At 34.9% G+C, this 16,952-nt stretch overlaps 1 protein-coding gene across 2 annotated transcripts in view; it reads left to right on the forward strand.

Moving 5' to 3' along the window:
• Positions 1-16,952, forward strand: part of LOC109038551 (mitogen-activated protein kinase kinase kinase 11) — a 59,587-nt gene that overhangs the window by 24,738 nt on the left and 17,897 nt on the right. The window contains exons 4-9 of one of the 2 annotated variants that reach the window (XM_072297633.1): positions 381-556; positions 3,629-3,863; positions 6,141-6,260; positions 9,076-9,264; positions 13,023-13,049; positions 16,261-16,501. In XM_072297633.1, coding sequence (XP_072153734.1) covers positions 381-556; positions 3,629-3,863; positions 6,141-6,260; positions 9,076-9,264; positions 13,023-13,049; positions 16,261-16,501 — 988 coding nt within the window. The remainder of the gene's footprint in view (positions 1-380; positions 557-3,628; positions 3,864-6,140; positions 6,261-9,075; positions 9,265-13,022; positions 13,050-16,260; positions 16,502-16,952) is intronic. The other variant, XM_072297634.1, reaches the window with a different exon arrangement.

Below are 16,952 nucleotides of genomic sequence, written 5' to 3' on the forward strand. Positions count from 1 at the left end.
GTATACCTGAATAACCTTTTTGAAATTTACTGTGCTCGAAATATTGTAGATTTCTCAGATATGATCATCGGAATTTTAATGAGCGAATGTTTTCATCCAAACATTTTTCAAAGGTTCTCATTTTATTCAAGGTCTACATAAGCTTGCCTGTAAGGAGCCTTTTTTTACTCCTGAAATAAGGAAGTCAGATTAAAAAGATGTACTTAGAGTTTGATTTATTTTTAATGTGAAGTCCGGAAAATAGGATATTTTATATTTTTCAGTTTCAATGTGAAAATGATTTGAAACGTGACCTATCCCTCCAGTTAGCTCCATCTTTTGTACTTCTTTATTGAATCTCTTTTTTCCCCATTTTTATTTTAATATTATTTTTCTTGCAGCATGTTGGGCGCCAGATCCTCATAATCGTCCGCCTTTTCTGGAAATCCTAGACGCTCTTGATGAAATCGTGCATTCTGCCTTCACACAAACCCCTCATGAGTCCTTCCATACAATGCAAAATGACTGGCGTAAAGAGATCCAAGAAGTTCTGCTTGGGCTTCGCATGAAAGAAAATGTAAGTCTCAGCCATTTTAATTCTCTTAACTATAACATTTCTTAATTTACATTTTTTCCATGAATTGAAGCTTTTTTTTTTTTTTTTTTTTTTTTAATCATTCAATTCCAGAAATCCATCACAACAGCAGTATTTAAGCTCCATAAGAGGAGAGGTTGTTGAGATGATATGGTAATTGAAAGCCTGTGTAGAGATTTTTGAGAGTTCTCAGAAACACATATCCAGAAACGGAATTTTTTCAAGTTTTAGATTTGACACCATGACCCTCTTTCTCCAGTAAAATTCTGTAAGCAACATAATGTCGCCATTAGTTTTATAAAATATCCACTATTTTACTTTTAGAACACTTCAGCTGCCATTTTGGCCGCAAGTTACAGCCCTAATGACTGCTAAAAAGTGAAAACCGAACTAAGGAAAAGTTTCTTCGTTTAAGTTCTATTTGTACATGAGCCATACACATGATTTTTATTTGGGGAACCCAATTTTTGCGTCCTTCGTGACTATACAAGCCAGTATAACGAATTTTGTTTCAAAATCAACTTTGTTAAAAAGTATGATCAGCAAAGACCATTAAAGATTGCTCTTTGTGACCATCACGTTCTTCATAATGAGTGGCACCATCGATTTACTTACAATCAGTAATGATTGAGTCGCAAACAATCATAATTTCCTTGAAATAAATAAAAAACGAAAGCAGGTACAGATGTTTGATAAGAAATTATCAAGTATCCTGTGTCTATTATTTTTATAATAAGTTTTAACTTTCCTAGAAGTAAAATGGATGGACAGAATTTTCAAAATTTCCGTGACCAATTTTTTGGGGGAATCTTTGCAAAGAAATTTCTGAAAACTTCTCTGGGAACTTCAGTGATAATGTCAAAATTTTACTTCAAAATTTTACCAAAGTAGTAGAAAAATGTTCTCAGCCCTTCCTTAATGAAATATATCCAATTCCAAGGTGATTTTTAAAATCTTGAAGGTTTTTTGAAAGGCACAGAAAGCTCCCAAGTATAAATTTTCAGGAAAGTTTTGCTTGCATGGAAAGTGCACTTAGTCAAAAATTTGGAAAAGTAGCTAAACTATAAGAACCTTTTCTCCTTTTTAATAGACACAATCGAAAAATTATAGCCCCTCTGATCCAAAAAAGTGACGTGATAGAACCCTAAACGTTTCATCCATCCCCTTCCCCTATTTCTCTGTGTTTGCCCGATTGATGTCTCCTAACTGTTCTGATTTTGTTGTTTATATTATGTACTCTCATAAAAGCAGAGAAAAATTTTGTGAACATTCTCAGGTGTTCGGATCGTGTCTAAAAAAAAAAGCCTCACTTTTGTGAGTGATTTTATGTGAGTGTTTTTTCTGACCAATTTCCTCTTCTAGTATGAGGAGAATATTTTTCTGTTCCTGTCTCAATTAACCAATTTTCATTTTTATCCTTATGCTACTCAAGGCTTTTCTCAGTAAAGAAGAGGTAACTTTTTCTTTTGCGTTGATTTGTAGTTTTTGGTCTTTGATTTGACAGTTTAATCGAAAAAGGTGCACTGAAATTTATTTGTGTTTAATATAGTCCTCTGTTAAATTTGCCTTGTCATTTTACGAAATTTTCATTTTTACTTCTTAAGTAAAATTTTAATGTTTTAACAAAAAGGTCAATTATTTGAAACACCAAGATGAAAGATTGAGCAGCACAACAAAAATACTCCATTCATCAAAAACATCACTGAATTGTATTTTTAAATGATTTTTCAAAATCTTGCATGGGCACTTTATTCAATGTCAATCAGATATGTGTTTACATGAATATCGACGGTGAAATTACCAAACCATGTATCTCGTTTGCAGTGTTTAAAAATCTACGCTCGCATTTTATTTTTTTGAAATAGACCAAATCAATATCATTCCTTGAAATTTTCACAGAATTTTCTTCGCACGAAGAGGAAAAATCACAGAAATTCTCAAGACTGGACATTAAGTAGTTTTTCATTTAAAAAATAAAGTATGACAGGAAGTCTGCGACGTCGCAAACCGAGATACGTGGTTTGGTAGTTTCATCATCGATATACAAGTGTCAAAGAAGAGTTTCATTCATGGAGACCCGGAGACCCATTCATGTTGATTGACATGCTGAGAAGAACTGAACTCTAATGTTTCATGGGGAAAGGAGCCCTGGGACTCAATTACTTAAAGTCGTCAAACTTAGCAATAATATTGCTGCTGCTTAGATGAGTGTTTTATGGACAATTTGACACAAGAAAGATCTGGAACATTTAATTAGATGAAAATCATGAAGGTTTGAAATCAGTGGCTCAAAAAATGTAATATTCATATAACTACTAGAAGTTTTCACCTGCTTTGTTCAAAGATCAAAATTAGTGGATGTTATGGCAACTATTAATTGTGAAAGAATCGTTCATTGGTAAAGGATGGACCTAAATTTTTCCCAACTTACTTTTCGGGTGTATGTACAACAGAAACTCAGATTCGAATTTCTTGAGCTTTTTCCTGAAAAACTAAGCGGAGGCTCCTTTCCCTGAGTACAATCAAAAGCTTTGTTGTGTTCCAAACTCATTTTATGTTTCAAAGTAGCACCAGAAAATTACAATAATATGATAAAATAGTTCATAAATTCTGAACTATTATATCTCTGGTAATGGTCTATGTATTTTTTAGTATGCTTTTTTTTTTCTAGTATTTCTGTATTTAGAGTTTTGTTTATTGTTTTGTACGTCTTGTTGTTCTCTCATGCACCGAGCTCTTGTGTTTTTGACAGTCTTGTCTACTTATTTGGTCTATATTTTTTAACCAGAAAATGAAGCAACACTGAAACTGGAAATTTTTTGTGTATCCTTCAAAATGTAGAGTAAATTCTCAGCAAGTTTAAAGGCTTAAATTATTTTGGCTCTCCGTTGAAAAATGAAACTTGAGAGAAAATTAGGCAATGCAAAATACAGTTTGGCTGATTCCGGCTGAGCCAGCCAATTAATTGACTGTCCACTGTCCAGCCATTGATTGTTTCCAATGAATGTTTGTCTAAAACTTTTGTACGTAACCCTAAATTATCTCTTTTTCTAGGAGCTAAGAAATCGAGAGGAAGAACTAAACCAAGCACAACTACAGCAGCAGGAAATCGACAGACTTTTGCGTCAGCGTGAGGAAGACCTTCATGCACGAGAAATAGAGCTCTTGAAACGTGAACTGTACATTATCATGTGGCAACAGGTGCCGACACCCCATCAACGTCGAGGCAATTTCAAGCGAACAAAGCTAAAGAAGCTGCTGAAGAACCCTAACATTAGTTTTCCTTCAAGTATGTCTCTTATCTTTTGGTGTGCTTTGTAAAATTATTTTCTCTCTTTTCAGGTGATTTGATAGACACCATATTTTGTGTCAGAAAGACATGCGATTCCATTTTTCAGCTACTTTTCATTTTTCTCGAATTTTGAGATTGCAATTCTGTTGTCAGTAGACTAAAGAATTTACTCACCAATTTTGATAAATAAATTCAAGTTAATAAAGGCATGATTTTTCTAGAGGAAAAATATCACATTTGATACTGATATCGAAACTGCACTTGAATGGGATATTCTTCCTCTAAAAAAAACCACGCCTTTATTACGTTGAATTTTTTTGTCAAAATTGGTAAGTGAAATCTTTAGTCTCCTAACAACAGAATTGCGATCTCAAAATTCAAGAACAATGACGGTAGCTGAAAAATGGAACTAATCGATGCGATACATCGCATACCTTTCTGACACAAAATATGGCATTTATCAAATCACCTTAACCTAGAACTACATTATTTTCCTTTTTCCTAAGGGAGGGGGGAGGGGTTGTCTATTTACAATCAGATTTTTTGGCAAATTTGATTTCCTAGGAACTTTTATCAGTTAATTTTGCAAGAACCTTTTTCTACCCTTCCACGACTTGAATCTGAGGATTGTCAACAGTGCTATCAGTGATATGTTATTTAGATGAAGTCTCTATTATTTTGTTTACTTAGTGTCCTTGGTGAAGTCATGGATAGCATTATTGATAAAGTTGCCGGTGAAGTAATTTTAGGAACGATAATACTAATGTGATAATACTAATGTGAACGTCCTTGAACGCAGGAAAAACTTTTATTGATTGATTAGAAAACATACTGATGAATGGACCAATGCATGTTGGTGCCTTGAACCACCATCTGGGCATTAACAAAACATACAAAATTCAAAAAGTGTGTCAAATGCTTTCAAATCATTGCAATTACACAAATATCACAAAAACTGCATGGCGCAGACAGTTGAATCAGGTTAAAAGATGAAAAATAGTTGAAAAAGTCTTGAACTAAATAAATGTGAAAGAACACAGTACATGTGATAAAAACATCTTAGCATATTTTAGTTTGAAGTTACTAATACGAGAATCTTGTGAACGAACGCAAATCGATTTGTGAAGTCATTGATGAATCATCGGTGTAACCACACCGATTTTCCGCAGCAAGGGACACAAGTATCTTGATTAGGCTGTTTTAGTGTTTCTTACACTGTATTTGTTCATAGGAAAACAGTCACATGAGTTTACCTGAAATCTTTAGTGATTTTTCTTCTCCTTGCTTGACTAGACTCTGAAATTTTTAGACTAATTCAAACGACAGTACTCCCATGAAAAAATAAAATATTCATGGAAATACTGAAACAGCGTAGACAAGCTACATTCCTTTGTGTGGGAGACAATGAATTGTCTGGTGTTATTGATGGCCTGAAGAACTCCGCACAGAACAGGAGGCTCAGTGGCTTCCAGTAGATTTTGATGAAACTTTAATAGATGAAAACAAAGTTAATCAATAGCACAAAACCAAAAAATTAGCTCATTGTAACAAGTAACTCACAGGCCATTTTTGGTGTGGCAGGGACAAATGGGCGCTCTTCGTTGCCTTTTCTTGTTCTTGAACACTTCAGGCAGGAAAGTCCGTCTCTCCTCCAGGTAGCTGCTTGAGCCCAGCTCGGGCAGTGCGATATGAAGTCCTCTTATCTCTCGCACCTCTCCTCTGAAATGGTTAGAGTTGCTGAAACAGAATCGGCAGATGCAGGGAGGAGGAGGGCATACAGTCCTTGCACTAGCTGAATGCATAAGCACCTGTGTGTGAGGTCTCATCAAAAACGCCAAACAAACAGAGGAGAGGGGATTCATAAGTCCTCTGTCATGCTGTTATATGACGGAAAATATTCCCGGTTCAGTTGCGAATGTCTCGGCTTCTACTTGTTAGAATGAGCAAATCTTTTGGCTTTGTGCTAATGATGAGTTTTATTTCAATCTATTAAAATTTTATCAAAATCTTCTGCGAGCCATTGAGCCCCTTGTTCTGTGCAAGGTTCTTTCAATTATTGATTATTTGTTATTTTACGAACCTGGAAGAATCTGGGACTTTTTTCATACGCCTTGGCTCATCTGTTTGTAGTGATCCACAGTTTAGCATTTTAAATTCGTTATAAAAATTCTCACCTGAGGCTTTAACAAATTGTAGAGGTAGCTGAAATTAGTACTGTATCATCTATTTATGTTTCATCCTCTCCACCACTCTCTTCCCTTTGTTTTTTTCTAGATTTTCGACATCATATAACAGTTCAGCAGACTGGCCCCTTGGAAAGGAATTCGCTCAGTCCATCTGGACCAAATAGTCCTCCTAGCTCTCCAATCGTCGGCCAGTTGCGAGCAATAGCACGTAAGTAATTAATATTTCTACCGCTATTTCACAAACAAATATTTATGAGCCAACATGATTGATTGCAATTAGTTGTAGAGATATTCCATTGGTTTTTATAATCCTCCGATCCAACATGAGTGATCCATCATTAAATACGATACCGATTCCTATTAGTGCTCTCTTACGGTGCGGCTTATTTTCGTCATGTTGGAAAATGGACGAGGTCCGGGTGGCAATCTATGCTATCTATGAAAATAATAGGCTGTATAAAATTTGAGCCAATTTGAAGCTTTTTTAGCTGATGCTCAAAGGGATCAAAACTACAGGCAAAATTACATTGGTTTAAATGGGCGGAAAAACGCCTGACCTGCGCAAATGCGTTTTTTGGATCTAAAATGCGCTTGAATGAAGAAAACCTGACCAACTCTTAGAGAGGCATCTAAGGGCCCATTCGAAACGAGAAAATCACACTTTTGACCCATGAGTGGGGACAGGGGAGTCACGGCGTAGCCGGTTTTGATGCGCCGCGCCCGGAGCTAAGAATTCACTTCTGATCGAACTCAAAATAAGTGTTCCGAAGTTGAAGAGGCAAATTTATCTCACAACTTGATGAGAAATAATGTATAATAGTTGTTTTAGCCCTTTAGAACTATACTTGGCCCTTTACAATGTTGCCTCACATACTATTTCTCGAGCCTTGAACGAAATTAGTGTATATATTTTATCTTGCACTCAAGTGATCCCCCTACCCTCACCCATGGGTCAAAAGTGTGATTTTCTCGTTTCAAATGGGCCCTTAGATGCCTCTCTAAGAGTTGGTCAGGTTTTCTTCATTCAAGCGCATTTTAGATGCAAAAAACGCATTTGCGCAGATCAGGCGTTTTTCCGCCCATTTAAACCAATGTAATTTTGCATCCCTTTGAGCATCAGCTAAAAAAGCTTCAAATTGGCTCAAATTTTATACAGCCTATTATTTTCATAGATAGCATCAATTGCCACCCGGACCTCGTCGATTTTCCGAAATGACAAAAATAAGCCGCACCCTAGTGCTCTCTGAAGTGGTAATACTGAATTTTTTATATCAAAGTAGCTATATTTGTATGATGGACCCTCAGGGCAACAACGCCTGAAGTGAGGACTTTGGCAATTTCAATAAGACCTTCTGATAGCAACATAACTGCCTGATGGAATCTGTCAAGTTGGAAAACTCCATGTGAAAAAGTTGGCCCATTTAAAACTAAATGCTATTGTCTACAGCTTGAAAAGTGGAGGCCTAAGGGCAGAGTTAGTGACTGGCTTGGGGGTATTGTTCAAGGGTTGTAACGGAGGTACATTGGCACATTCAAAGGTTAGAGGCAAGCCAAAACCAATCGACCCTTAAGAAATAGACTCAGCTGCTCATCTGATACTGCCTTTCAGACGCTTCTTTTTGTGTTGTAGATCATAGGACAATAACTCTTAGTTAATTTAAGAAGACCGATCATCCTGCAAAGTAAAACACACAACTTTTTTTGGTTTCCTCTAAATTTCCTCAAAGTCTATTTAATGAGAATCACATGAAATCCTTATTTTAAACATAATTTTAACAAGACCCCCATCAGTTCAATCCATTATCTGTTTTTTCTCCTGCAAAAAGTGTTTTTCATCTGCACACTGAAAACTCGCAGGCGTGGACACATTTAATTGCATGAATTATACCTAAGGGGCCATTTATAAAATACAAAGCACTAAATTTCAAATTTACTGACCCGCCATCCCCCTCGCAATTTTTTGTAATGTGAGTCCTTAACCTTAAACTCGTAAAAATAAAATAACGCAATACGCTCCTCGGCCCCTTCTCTTTCTCCTGAGCGTTATGTATTTCATCAATGGCCCCTAATTTTGTAAGTGAATAGATCATAGAATTGAAATCTGTATTCTCTCAGTATGTTGTGTGTGAGTTTTATGTTTTGAAATTCTTAAACTTTTTGCGGTCTTAGCTGTCTGCTCGTTTTGACAAAACTGAATTTCGTATCAATTTTTTTTTGCAAAATCTTGGGTTTTCCTTCTTCCTTGTAGTGTACATTGTAAGTGTGGTGCGTGCATTCAGTTTGGGAGAAAGTTATCAAAGCTTTATCACGATCTTGTCGTAGAAATGTTCGACATGGTTTATTAAAGATAATATACAGCTGTAATGGGTTATTTACAAATATTGAGGCTTTTTCATGTCAATTTATTTGACTTTTGGATCCCTTAGGATTCTACGACATAGCACCCTTTTCACCTAGGGAGGATGTTTTTTATACCAAATGTCCAAGAATTCGTTTTGAACTTCATGATATATTCCATACTTAACAATTTTTTTTTTTTAACTATTTAACTTTTTTTTCTAAATAGCTTCCTTTGAGAGCTATTGATTTCCATTTGAAAATAACAATTATGGTCCTGGAAAAATCAGGAATAACATCCAGAGTGTAATTCATCAGAAAACACAGTGGAAATGAAGGCTATAAGGCAAATAGATAGAGGCTTTTCTCTGCATGTAATCAAATCTCTTAATTTTTCAAAGTAAACTCTTCTCAGATAAATCAGAGTTCAGTGCGGTTATATCGCAATTCAGTATTTTCAAAAACTTACTAGAACATTGGATAGGTGTCATTCTAATGCACCTTTTTGTTTTTTCTGTGACCTTATTTCTATTCGTAATTTCAAACGGAACAAAGGATAAACTCAAGGCTGTCTGGAAGAACAAAGTATTAGGAACGGTATACATTTTTTGTAAAAGCTATGCTAAATTTGCCAAGGCTTTGAATCGGGGCAAAATATCAAAGCTGACCCAATGGAATCTTTACAGTTCCGGCTGATGGGGTCAAAGGCAAGACGTGGGGGCCAAGCACTTGCCATCAGCGAGAACGAGGCCATATTATTCAACGAGTTACGGGCGTCGGCCCCAAGGCGCAATGGAGTCGCTCTGCTCCAAACCTGGAGAAGCACCTGACGCGCTCGGCCACACCAGGGAACTTTGCTGCGCTCCAAGAAATAGGTACGGAAGAAACTCCTGACCCATCCGACGACATCCCCCTCCTATGTGGTGCAAGAGCATTTAGACGCAAACCCTCCTAAAGTTCTCTATAAGTAACGCCTTGGAAGTGGGTCTTTCTCTCTAACGGCTTCAAAACTCCTTCTATTGTCATGCTTTGTTCTCATCATCTTGATTCTATTGACAGCTAATTTATTTTACCAGCTTTTCCATTAACATTTTCTTCCCCTAGAGGATTCCCCTCGTCCTCCCCTCCATCGAATGAAATTTAATGTAGACTCCTTCTTTGTTAAGTTTATTTTTGGAATGTTGCATCAACACAACTAAAAAAATCTGTCCTCTCCTAAAAATTACTTCTCAAGGAAAAAAGTATTAAGAATTTAAAATAGTTTAAGTTTAAATTGTTCTCCATCTGATTTTTCCCCGTCTTATCAAAATGATTGTTGTAGATCAACTGAATTATAAATTGAAGATTCTCTCTGACCTGTTGCTCAAGCCACCAAAATCATTTATGATGAGATAGATAAACGAAAGAGGGTCAAATTAATGGAAATTATAAATATTTTAAAGCTATAGATTTGATCACAGCAATTTCATACTGAGCCTCGCATAAGAAAGTGCTTTTTTTGTCTTTTTAATTGAAAGTGACCTTTTTAGTTGTAATGTACTTTTACTGTGGACGTTTCTATAACTTTTAATGTATGGATACAAAACCATACCATAGTTTCACTCAAAAAGAGATCCTTGGATCAGAATGAAACTCTCTCTGACAATTTATTTATTTATTTTAAACTTCTTCTACATAAAAGCTGCAATTACAGCAATAATACAGGTCCATAACATATGTAATGCAGGTCAATAACAAATTTAAATTACAATAACAACAAAACAACAAATCAGCATGAAGCATAATCTTTCAGAATCAGCTCATCAATACTATAAAAAGCTTCTTGCAGTAGGAAATGTTGCAGCTCCAACATGAATGATGCGGAACCTGTGTCCCTGAACAGAAGCTTTAGTCTTAGTGGCAGCGAATTGAGAAATTGAATGGTTGCAAATTTAACATTACTTTCGGACACCTGTATTGAGATTTTGATGTTTTTGATGCCATGATGCCTAGAATTATAATTGTGGCTGGGAAGCAAATCAGATGGAGAGATTAAATCATTATTAATTGCATACTGTAGACATTCAAAGATGTAGAGTGACGGAAGAGTGAATAAACCATGTTTGATGAACAACTGCCTGCAGGGATAATTAAATGGACGATGATGAAAATACTAATGCTGATTTGTAAGTCATAAGCAGTTAAGATTCAGGATGTCATCAAGCTTTTTTTATTGCTTTTATATCATGATCAATGAGTAAGAGACTCCAAGAACTACTATCCAGTCTGATGAGAACATGATTATTTCTTCATATATTCAACCCCTGATTTTCGGTTTTCTTTGTGGGAACTTATCCTCTTGAAATTAATGGAAGTTGAGGGAGTCAATGTTTATCAATCCTTTTTGAAGGATCCTTTGTAGATAACAATTCAAAGGCTGTAAAATAGGAAATAGAACAAATATATGAATAAAAATTGAATTTTTTGAGTCACGGATCAAGGAACAAAGTACTTTCTCTACAAAAATTCTTTGGATAGTTCATTTTCTCCAAAATCTCCACTATTCTTCTCCTAGAGTGTGATTGACTCACAGTTAGAATTTAAGTTAAATGTGTTAAAATTAAGATACTTAGGTTATTTCAAGTTGCTTACTGACCCATAAAAATGTTGTATAGCATATTGTTCAGCTACTACAGATTCCAAAACTAGCCGCAAAGCAAGATAGGATTGTTTTGAGAGTGGAACTTTTTTAAATAAATTGATCTGCAGAATTTTATCGCAATTTTCTGATTTTGTACTTATATAAAGTTTAATAGGAAGACACTAAGTTGTAGGGAATTTAGTGTGTCGAGCTTCCTGTGCTTTCTGTTTTTCCCCCTCATGACCAAGCCAATATTATCACTTAAAAAGTTATCATTTGTTATGTAGTGGAACTTTCGCAGAGGTTTTTATCTTTCTTTTTTTTATGTTTGAAGCTAAGTCACTTACTTCTACTTTAAGTTTATTTTCCTGGCTTCTTTTAGGTTTTTGCTAAATTTTAAGGAATTTTTCCTTATTTTTCTTTTTTTTAATAGAAAATTTGCAAATGCTGTAGTGTTTTTGCATTTTTATAATTTATTTTTCTTTTAGATACGGTTACTGCCTTTTTCTAAAAATCCTATCATAAGGCCTAGAATTATCGTGATCTTATCAGTTCTTAGAAGTGCCTGTATTGTCTGTCAACTTTGTTTTTTTCTTCGTTTTTGGTTTTGAAATTCTGCAATAAACCGCATACCTATCTGTTGGCTACAAATCATTTTATTTCTATTTTTGATTTGATTCAGTTTGGTTTTGGTTAAGTTTGCAATGCACTTCCTTGCTCCGACTTTTCATTGCACCTTTTGACCCCCGACAAACCGGAATCGCATTTGGTCTGAAGTTCACCCTCAATGTAGTGCAGCTTTTGATTTTTTTCAATTTGTGCAATGATTTTCAGCCCTTGTAGCAATGTCCTTGTAGCTTTTCTGCCTCAGTCATAGCCTTAAACACAACAAAGAAGTATAAAAAAGCAGAAATGACAATGAGGGCAAAACAATATTGATTAAAAAAAGTGGGACCTTCATTTTTCATTCCCAGCGCTTTTTGTATTTTCAGTATATTTTTTCTTATTTTAAATTAAAGTCTCAACCCATCACTGGCAGCGATCCCTCACCCATACCCCATATATACAAATGTTTTCCAATTTTTTATCTTTACGAGTTGAACATATTCAGAAGTTAGAAAGAATCTAAGAAGTTTTAGGTATAAAATTTGCAATTTTAAATTGTACTTTATTTGAAGCTCCCAATAACTGAATACCTATGACTGACCCATTACCAAATTCAAATTGAATAAAAAGGTTTCAAAAGGTTTGAATTTGATGAGGCTGATTTTAAAAGGTTTCTTAAGTAGAAGGCTGTCATTCCTATTTAAGGCCTTTTTAAAGCAAGTTCCTCAATACAGGCCCAAGCAAAAATCAAGACAAGTGGCATGTAAGTGTTGTGTATGCATTTTAGGGACAGGAGAGACATCTCTTACATGAAGCTAAGCAGGTTAAAGTTTTATATTGGGTCCAGATCATTATTGAAAAATCGTCTTATTTTTAGGGAGCAAATATTTCATTAAGAAAGTGATGGAGGGGCAAATGATGAGTTCCTAGGGGAAAGTTTGGGTTCACATTATGAGTGCTGTGTAAAAGCAAGAGGAAGTCATTTTTTGTATGGTATGCAACACTTGAACCCTCTCTCCTTCTGCAACTGAGAGGCAGCAAAGTCTTTTCATGGCTCCAGCTTTAATTAAAATCTATTTTTTGCAATAAAAAAAGTTGGATCTGCTTTGATTTCCTAGTTACGGTAGAGGTGATATTTTTCATGCTCCAAAATTATCATTATCTCAAAAGAAATGAAATTTGATGAGCCGTGGGACTTTCCTTCTGACCCACTTTTGTGTCCTCTAAATAATCAGTTATTTATTGGTTAATCTCTTCTCACAATATGTGGTAACAACGAGCAAATTCGTCCTAGTTGAGCACCTTGCGACTCTTTAAAATGAATCATAGTTGGGATTCATTCTTTTTTTGTAGTCAAATTGACAAGTCATATCATCTAACCTCTGTTTGTTTGTCTGTTATGCTCAGCGCAATCGGAAGAGAACATTGGAAAATGTAAGTCAAAAGTGATTGGTAAAATTTTTGAGAATGTGTTGTTTGTTCATGATGTTTACTCAGTTGCATGGCACAATGTTTAGTAAAATCGAAGAGTAAGAAAGGAACAGAATCAAGTGTGGCATATAGATCGATAGGAAGAATTTTCAGCAAACTTTTTTACTTTTTTTTCTTGGATTTCATTTCATTCTTCCTTCAGCGTCGTTTCCACGTGATTTCCACTAGGAAACTTAAACTTAAGAAGAAAAAAAGAAAGAAGGAAAAACATCAATCACGATAACCTCGAGTTACCAACTGGAATGTAGTCACTGAAGATTTTATGGAAATAAATAATTTGTAGGATTTCATAAATGGCCCCAAGTTCTCTTTATTATAAGGAACAGAAAGTAGGAGGTAAGAAAAAAGAACTTAAATGTAATCTTAGACGGAGGAGCAAACTGACCTTTTTGGAATCTTAAGTAAGTCTTGTTTAAAGTTTAGAAACTTAAAATGAACTTTTTCACAACTTTTGTTTTTAATCTACATCAGAGATAAATTAGGCTCTGACATTACAGCTCTTCACTGTGACCTCTTCTTTTTGGAATAATACTAATGTGCTATTTCTTTCTTTTCTTGCTTCTTTCCTTTTTTTACAAAATAGTTACTGAATTGTTCCAACTGTAATATTCTTCTGTTAAAATCATGGAAAAAAAAATATGCCCATCATTTGCAGTGATTACATTAGAGAATGGTAGGAGCATCCACAGACTCTCATCAAATTTGATCATTTTTTCGTAATTCAAGTGGAAAATTAGGTAGTAAAGGTGGAAATTATCTAGTTTTCAAAATTGGTTTAGGTAAATAGGTATCAGAAAAAACTCACAAGATTAGTGGTAATGTGGAAAATTAAAGAGTAAAAAAGTCTCTTTTTGGCTGGCCAAAGGAACCTTGTCACTTTACCACCAAGATCATTTGCAGTGAGTCATCAGGTTTTTATTTTCTCCTAGAAGACCCAACATTTAAAAAACATGGTGGTTGAAGGAAAGACTGGAAAGAGTAAGTACTTGAAATTGATGAAAGTCAGGAATAAAACTTATATGCAATGTCCTCTCATTTAATTAAAAAAAGTAATCAGAGATTATTCTAAGTTAAGCTTATCATGACTTTCCTGTTTAATATTAGCAAACTGATGTAATCACTGTCACTTCTGACAGCAATGGAAGCATTTGGCAAAATGCGAATTGATCAATCTAGTAATTTTTGGGCAAATAAAATTGTTCAATTGATAGCGAATACATTTGGAACTATTTTCTCCTTTTTTATCGCCATTTGGAAACTTAGTACTAGTTTTCTGTAAAGTTCCCCTTTTCTGTAAGTTTTAAGTTCTACCAGTATCTGACGGTTTTGGAACTACCTGAACTTTTGTTTTTTGCATCTCAACACACTAAAATGATTGATTCTCACATTTAACTCACTCTTCAATTGTACCAGGTAAGTTTTTTGTTCTTTTCTTATTCCTCAACTTTATTGTTACTTTTTTCCTTCGTTTAGGCCTTCAAATTTCATGCTCATCTTCTCACAAAAATTGATTAACCCATTCTTTGAATAAAGCACGTTCTTCATTGAGTGCATTTGTGCAAAAGAAGTCTATTTACATCTCGAAACTGAAACTGACAAACGTAAAACTGCAAAAGTGGGTATCTTGGTTGTGCTATTTCAGAATTTTCACCTGTATTTTATTTTTGAAAATTTTGCAGAATGTTCTTCATACATACAGAGAAGAAAAATCGCTGAAGTTTTCAAGGAACGACGTTCAGTAATTTTCGTCGAAGTATGACAGGAAGACTGCAATCCTGTAAACCAAGATACACATTTATGCAGTTACACCATAAATTCGGAATCTGAACTGTTGTAATGAATAAGAACGCAGTAGAACGCTGTTCGCTCTACGACTTTATAAGCCAGAAATTGAATTTCATACAGAAAATTCTTGTCAGACTTTCTCGATACTCCCTTTGTGTCTCTGAAACTAATTTTTTCATCATTAATTGGAAGGCGAGGAAGGGCAATTAGTTCATGAAGAATTTTCCTTCAGCTGAGCAACATAGAAGATGACCTTTTTTTGCTTTAGCTTGAATTTGTCGAATTTTTGCAGGAGACTATCCGTATGAAAGTAGCTTATAAAATTACTTCCAAAACAATTTGACTTGTAAGATTCTAACCCCTCTCATCAAATTTTAGTTTAAATGAAGATTAAATTTAGATTAAATGAATTTTTTGAAATATTTGTGTATTTCAGTCTTTTTATTCATATATTTTGACGTGCAGTTTTCATTTAATGTAGCATGGGACTATACACTGCTTATTCTTTAGAATTCAAATCTACTGGTTCATTGGTCTGTTCGTTTTCAATTTTACTCTGTCATTATTAATTAAGTTTTGAGTTTCTGGCCGTAATTTGTATCAGTGTGCGTAATTTTTAAAGAAATATTCATTTTATTCACCCTTTACATTGTGTCAATGCTTGTGTTACAGTAATTAGTAGTTTGCTTGCTTGTCTATGCATTTGATTTCACAGTGTTTACTCATTATATCATAGCGTAGAAAAACTTTGAAAGTTTTCGCTCTCTCCTTAGGAGATTCAACCCAGGGGATAACTTTTGTTTTGGCACATCAAAGTCTATCTTCTAACTATCAATATTTTCATTGTTTACTTTTTCAATTTTCAAGTTTGCATTCATCTGTCTGTTTCCAAATTTTGGTCAGTGTTATGCTCTTTACTTGCTGACAGACCCTGAATTTAACAATTTCAACAAAATTGTTGGGTATTTTTTCCTTTTAAGTGTAGAATTCTGTAGAATTTACTCCTGCAAGAAGATTTTTGAAATCTATTTTTGACCAAATTTAATTGCAACAGTATTTACTTGATTGAAGTATGATTAAAATCATATTCAAACTCACTTGTGTACTTTTGATTAAAGTTAGACGCATTTCAGCACTTTGGCTACTCTCTATGGACTAATCATATTTCCAGTTCAGTCTTATCTCACTCTAAAAAGAACTTGACAATTTTGATAATCAGCCTGTGAAGGCAAGCCTTTTTACTGAATATTTATCCCCAACATTGGATATTTTACACAAAATTAAGAACTTTTTGTGCCTGATTTGTGGATCATTTCTTTGTCTGCTAAACATTTTGGTGAAAATATAAAAAAATATCTCTTTTTCTCAGGGTATTATGGTAGTCGTGCAGAATCGACAGACTGGTCTGGTGAAGCAGTGCCACTGCCAACTTTATTCAATGGTTCGCCGACAGAGGCCCAACCAAAGAGCTCTAAGTCAGGATCAAAACCATCTTTGATGGAATTGGCTCTCTACAATATGGCTGCCATGTTGGCCGGTCTTGCTGCTGGCTATGATGTTAGGTTATCAAATGTCACACCACTTCATCCCAAGCTACAGCCCAGCTGGAGGTAAATTCTCGCAAAATCTGTCTTTCAATAGGTACAACGAGATAAACACCAAGAGGTTCACCCAAGAAGTAGCAAAAATGCTCTTACGGTTTTCTTTTTAGTCGGGAAGCGATATTTTTAAGGAATATTGCCTTAAAATATTGAGAGTAAATGTGAGTAAATTATTGATGCAATCATTTTCAAACATGCCGCATGGTGATACTAACAAAAGAAGTCGCAGTAACAGTAGTGCAACACAGTAAAAAGCAAGATGCAGGTGGGAAAAGTATTACTTACCCCTCTTACTGCAAAGTTTGACCTTTAATAGTCTCATAAAATCCTTTTGAAATATAGCCTTCTGTCTTGCATGTATTGTTGTTTCGTAATTGCGGCATTCTCCCTTTCAGTATTGCAAAGTTTTGGAGAATATTTAGACATTATTGAAACAGCATCGCTTGCACCACTGAGATTT

This window comes from Bemisia tabaci, chromosome 3 (genome assembly GCF_918797505.1).
Source record: "Bemisia tabaci chromosome 3, PGI_BMITA_v3".
Classification (NCBI taxonomy): domain Eukaryota; kingdom Metazoa; phylum Arthropoda; class Insecta; order Hemiptera; family Aleyrodidae; genus Bemisia; species Bemisia tabaci.